The sequence below is a fragment of the Physeter macrocephalus genome, chromosome 4, assembly GCF_002837175.3.
Source record: "Physeter macrocephalus isolate SW-GA chromosome 4, ASM283717v5, whole genome shotgun sequence".
Classification (NCBI taxonomy): Eukaryota; Metazoa; Chordata; class Mammalia; order Artiodactyla; family Physeteridae; genus Physeter; species Physeter macrocephalus.
Window position 1 is genome coordinate 47,150,372 of NC_041217.1, and position 6,408 is coordinate 47,156,779.

Sequence of the window (6,408 nt, forward strand, 5' to 3'; positions counted from 1 at the left end):
CCGCGTCCAGAGCCTGTGCTCTGCAACGGGAGAGGCCACAACAGTGAGAGGCCCGCGTACCGCAAAAAAAAAAAAAAAAAAAAAAAAGAAAGTGAAGCAAGGAAGGAAGGTTTACCTTGCCTAAGGAGACACGGTTTGTAAGTGAAAGAACTGAGTGTTCATTTCAATTCTGTGATACTGACACGCAATCCCACACTTCCTCTGGGACCAAGTGAGAAAAAAAGCAAAAGCTGGTTGAAAGTGTGATGCTTGGTGCAAAAATGAGTGATTTCAACTTCTCTTTGATTTCTCCGAGGTCATTCCATTTGCTGCTGACTGTGATCTGGATGAGTGCACCTGCCGAGACCCCAAGGCGGAAGAAAACCTGTAACTGTGGGGTCAAGCCCCTCCTTCCACTGCCCTGGAGGCAGTAAGAATCAGAGGCCTCCACAAAAGGAAGCAAACGATGAATGAAGAAGAAAGGTCATGAAATGAAGGAAGGAAGGAAGAACACGAAGGATCCTATAAGAAATGCAAGAGGACGTTTATAGGTGCCAACTATTGCATCAAGTAGCCCAAGTAAGGAAGAATCGTAGGCAAACATTTCTTCAAAGAGGCAGTTGATTTAAAGTGGAAAGAGAAATATGATATATATACAAGGACCCTCCTTCCCCATTTATATTCTATCAAATCCCATCCTCAACTCTTGCCCTGCTCCCCACTCTGCACCCTGCCAACTATTCAGCACCACCCAACTTGTAAACCAATACCAAAATACTAGAAGAGAAGTTGCCAGGGACACTCTGCTAATACCCCATTGTGAATGGATGGCCATCTTTCAGGGCTCGTCTCATCTAAACTGGCTCTCTCCCTTTCTTTGTGTAGTCTCCCTTAGTAATAATGAGGTTAGTTATTAATTCTTTATAAGTATTTAAACATAATGATATAAATATATTATATATATTATATTTTTTGCTGTCTACTAAGCTAAAAATTTTCCATTGTTCCACACATGCTGCTGTGAAGTTCACGTCCAAAATGAATGCTGAGGGTTTGAGGACCGAAAGACAAGTTCTTCTGCCATCTTTCTATTCCTAGGGATTGGCAGGCTGAGAGGGAACTGGGGAAGGAAAGAGAGAGATTAGATGGAGTTTTTGATAATCACATGTCAGCTAATCATCTTTTCATGAACTCGGAGCCGAGCCCAGTTTGAGGAGATAGGGGCTTGGAATGATAATACTAAAAGGCATGGAAAGGTGGGTGGGGTTATCCATTGGTGATGGGTCCAGGAAAACTAGACTATGGTTCTTGAGTATCCATCCAAAAAGAATACATTCTCTTCAGTTCTTGGAACTCTTCGTTGCAGTTGGTGAGGCCCAGGATTTTCTGCACTTCCACAGGTGCCTGTTCCAAGTGTGGCTCTCGGCCAGTCACTCAGTCAACAAGTCTGTATGTAGGCTCACTCTCCCATCACCAGGATTACAGGAACTCACGCATTCCTCATACTTGGCCTGTGGTCTCCCTTTTTCTGAGTCTCCAAGCCTGGCCATCATTCACAGCCACATGACCTATTGTTGACTTTCTGGGGAAAAAATGTCATGGAAATGACATCGGGGAAAGGTGGAGGAAACTGAAGAACAGGCAGGTTTGGAGGAGCCGCGGGAGGCCATAGACAGGGGAGAAGTCAGGGTAAATCAGAGCCCAGGTGCTGGAGGATGAATTGGGTCAAGGAGACTCAGCCTTGTTCCGAGTCTCCACAGCAGACCAAAGGGGATCTTTTGAACAATGCAGACTCGGAGGTAAATTCTATTCAAGTGTGATGTGTCGAATCTGTGTCCCAGAGAGAGCACTTTGAGCAAGCTATGAAAATAACATGGAGCAAGGGTGACACTCTGTGGGGAGAGAGAAGAATTTCAACTACTTAGGGTCCATTTTGTCGTTGTAACCCTTTCTTGCTCAATAGATGGACTGTATGTGAAATGACCACGTTAACCTGCCTCTATTTACGTCCTGGGCTGACTCATTTTGCATGTGGTCTACTGCAGTTGTTTTTTAGTGATGATTTATGGATTAGGCCTTGGAGAAAGAAAGTAAGGAGCTAGTTTCTTGTTCAACACTCCAGTTTATCATCTCAGGAAGGGAAGAACAGGCAAAAGTTCAAGGGCAGCCTTGGTCTCCGTGGATCGCCTGCTCTTTGGCTCTGACCACAGTTTTCTATTCTTCCCATCAACGCTGAAAGCAATGGCTGTGCAAATATCAATAGAAAGAAGAAATACTTCCCCCACTATCTTGAGCCAGACTTCACGTAGGAAAGAACAACATTCTGGAGTGGAATAAAAAGGAGAAGGAGATTTCACATATTTATCTGTGGGGATCTGAAATGAGGGTGGCAAGGTCACTGGGGAAGGGAAAGACCAGAGTCTGCCCATCCAAAATACTCTTGTTCTCTGTATTTGCAGCCGTAATGGAAACAATAGCCTAGATACCTACTGTTCCTTATCTAGGTTCACATTTTTAGTGCCCCCAAGAAGAGAATATTTCTTTCTGGGATTCTGATAGGCTTCAATATGGAAAGGACAGTAGAAAAGTTTAGATTCTTCATTTTAAAACAGTCGTAAGATGGTTATCCAAATGTCTTGGAGCATGTCAAACTCCGTGCAGGGGAATCCTGCCATGTCTGAGCTTGAGAGTTATCCTGGGCCTCGCCCAGCTCAGGAAGCCTACATCCACCCCATCCCCACCCCCTCCCACCCCAAAGCCCCAGGAATACGGAGCCTGTGGTTCATGCCAGCGTGGATCTGGGCTCAGTCTTCCCACAGGAGTTACAGTAAGAACATTTCTCTTTCGTACTTCATTTTAAAATATTTCATTCTCTGTTGGCAACATGTGCACTGCATCACTGCCCTGGGAGGGTGAGAGGAGGGTTCTGGGGGTGTTGCGGAAAGCCTTTCAGGCTACAGGCTGCCCAGCCCGAGTCAGCCCTGGCCATTCATAGATGGCAGGTTCTTCCAGCCTTTGTCCCTGGAGCCTAGTGCTTCGAGCTCCTCGGGTCACTAATAAAGTTGAAGCTCTAGGACACCCCCGGTCACAAATCCCCAGTGGATGTCAACTCACACTCACTCCACGTGGTGGTCTGCTGCTCTTCCCATACAGAGGGCCTCTCCCAGAGGCTCTTCCATTTGTTTCCTTGTTCCAAAATCACTTCTCTGCTGCTTCTTTTCCCCAGTAACTAGGAGCTCTGGGATCCAGGTTGCCTAGGGCTGGATGACTCTGATGATTAGTGTGACAGTTTCCAACCAGAGAGATGAGAGGGCAGAGTGAGGAGAATGGTCAGCTGGCAAACTTGTACCTGAAAGTAAAGAGCTATTCTTGATTCTCTCTTTTCCTTCCCCCCATTACAAGGCATTGGATTTGGCATGTCCTCTCCTCTGTGAGATCACTATTGAGTGTGTCAGTTAGCATCCCAGGGGGCTGGCTTGATTGGGAACACAGTGAAAGGAGCTATCTACTGTATTGTAACGTAAAACAGCTACAGCCAGTTATTTTGTAAGGTTATAAAGTGTTCATTAAAAAATCAGCACACAAAATGGGAAGTGTCTTTGGTGTCTTATTCTTCGTTTAAATCATTCCATCACTTCCAAATTGCTCGAGCACTTCATTTGCTCGTTTCAGGTCTGGACATCCATCATTGATTGACTGATGATTCTTTTCAGTCACTTAAAAAGTATTTATTAAGTAAATGGTATGCATAAGGAAGATAAACATGAACGTTCACAAGAAGAGATGACATATACAAAAGCAGAGTACACAGTAGTCATGTCAAGTGCCTCATGAGTTGTAGGAATAAAATGCAAGAATCATTTACAGTCCAGAGGCAGTAGCGTCACCTCTGGATGCCAAAGGCAGGGAGTATTTGAAAGATGGTCCATGAAGGATGCATACGAGCTTGATAGGCAGAAATGGGAAAGGGGGAGAGAAGAGTCCAGGCAAAGTGAAGAACGGGGTTGACCCTATAGAAGCAGGAAGGGGAAAAGGCTGGGTGATAGCAGACGTCCCTGGGGCATCCAACTTAGCGAGAAGGTAGAACTCAGCTCACATGTGCCCTGCATTTGGCAAACGCAGTCTGATTTAATCCTCACAAACAGATCTGCAACTTCCACTATTTCATTTCACAGATGTGGACACCGAGTGTCAGTGTGTAAAGAAAGTTCTTTAAGGTCATATGCCTGGCACTAGAGTCATGCCTGGTTCTGTGAGACACCAAGATAGATATAAGAAGGAAAAGAAAAATGATGGTTCATAGGATGGGAAAAGGCAAAGGAGAAGTGGAGATGTCAAAGACAATGACTCTGCGTTATCTTTATACCCATAAAGGTTATCATCGCTGACAGAAAAGGGAAGCCAGGAGGAGTAAGCTTCTGAAGAAAGAGCGTGTCTTTGCTTTTTGATAAAATCAGTTTAAAAGCCAGATAGATAATTCGTTGGAAATTTCATATAAAGCAGTATTTAGCAAGCTGGAGGAGGCTTCTGCAGCTGGGGGCAGTTTGCCAATGTCTCTGGCCCTGCTGGGCACCACCTGGCTGCCAGAAGGGCCAGGTGGTTATCTCAGTACATGTATGAGCCTTTTGGGAAGGCCTGAGGAATAGATAGTTAGAAATGTGAGCCTGGAACTTGAGAGAGGGGTGTGTGACTAGAAATAAACTTTTAAGAGTAAAAATAATGTTACCTGACATTTTCTTTATGGCTTGCAAAGTACCTTCATGTGCTTTATTGCTACCCATGGGTTAAGCAGAAGAAGTTTTTGGTTTTTGGTTTTGGTTTTTTTTTCCATTTTACAGGTAAGGAAACTGTGTATTAGAGAGGCCATTGAAAAATTTAAGTTCATATTACTAAGTGCAGGTTGGGATGGGAATCCAACTTTTCTGTCTCCAAATGTGATGTGCTTTCCACTACATGAAGTCCAGCCCACTAGACCCAGAATGAACTCAGATTTTCCCAGCTGAAATGGGAAAGTTAAATGTCTTTTTACTTGTTTATATTTCAAGGTGCTCATTGGTTTACCGGTGGCTTTCTTAGTAGCTGATGGTAGGAAAACTGACAGCAAACCTAGAGAATCTTTCCAGGGCCCTCGGCTCATGCCAGGCCCTGAGTATAAGCAGATGCCCTGCACATGCCCGTGAGGCCAGCTGGACTGAGACATGCTGGCAAGGCTGCCTTCTCCCTAATAGTTTCCCCAGGGAGAGTCCTGGCGAGAGACTTTGGACCTCTGGTTTCCATTGACTGACAAACTTAAATGACACGATGAGTCACCCGTCAGCTGGGAGGCTCACTACTCTAAGATTCCGGCCAATCAGATGTTGAGGGGCTCAGGATGGCAGGAGGGTAATATGGCTTTTTACTTATAAATAACTCCAGGGCAACTCTGGAGCTGGCTTTGGGTCATCTCTTTTTATGTCACCCCAAGAAGACCACTGGTTCTGGACCGATAACATTTCCGTTTGCCCAACGGTTGGCTCAGAAAAAGGGATGGTGATGAGAATCTTGTATCTTGTAATATATGTCTACACCCATAAAACCTACACATGCCCTGGGTATTTGGAACAAAGTAAGACTCATTCGAAAATAATGATTGTTTTCAAGTTGTTCGTGATTTGCTGATGATCCCTCTTTTTGTTTGTTTCCCCCTTGATCCTGCCACTAGATCCTCGGGTTACATTGCCAAGGGTTAGTAAGAACTGGTGTGACAATGGCAGAGTCCATTCTGAAAAGGATCTACAAGTCAAATCTGGTTAGCATTCCAAATCAGTATAATAAAAACATTCCCAAGCCCTGAAAGACAGTACAGATCAACTACAATTTGCTAGTGCTCTTCAAATCAGATTTTCTTCTCAGGATCATTTAATATAGACAAGCTTCCTTTGCCTTGTCTTTGTCCACACAAAAGTCACTTATTCAAATGCAGAAAATAAATAAATAAAAGGAGACTATTGACTTTTTAATGACTGCCAATCATGTTGTATCAATTTGCCTTTCCTCTCCATGAGGTAATAACTGCTATCTGAAGGCAGCTGCTTTGTAAAAAATATTTGTACTCTGAGAAGTCACATATTTAAATCTCACAAAAGGCTATCAAAGCTCAAGAAAGTTCCCATATCACAACTCGATGTGTGCAGTTCGGAGTGCTTTCTGAATAGTAAAGCCAAGTTGTGTTAGGACACAAGTAATTTCCAAGGAATGATTTTGTTGGTAGCGAATCAATAACCTTTAGAATGATCTGTAAGAGGGTTCCTACAGTTTCTTCAAATGTCCTAGAAAATATTGCTCATGAACTCAACACTGCTCTTGACTTCTCTGCTTTGCCAGGTAACTTGCTAAAGGGACCTTGACTTTGAGAAGTCAGACCGTGACTGAGGAGCAGTAAAACACTTG

At 44.0% G+C, this 6,408-nt stretch overlaps 1 protein-coding gene across 1 annotated transcript in view; it reads left to right on the forward strand.

Moving 5' to 3' along the window:
* The window catches only part of PAPPA2 (pappalysin 2), a 295,372-nt gene extending 294,535 nt beyond the window's left edge, over positions 1 to 837 (forward strand). Inside the window, exon 22 of the mRNA XM_024133710.2 lies at positions 296 to 837. Coding sequence (XP_023989478.1) covers positions 296 to 370 — 75 coding nt within the window. The 3' untranslated portion in view covers positions 371 to 837. The remainder of the gene's footprint in view (positions 1 to 295) is intronic.
* Positions 838 to 6,408: the final 5,571 nt, after the last annotated feature.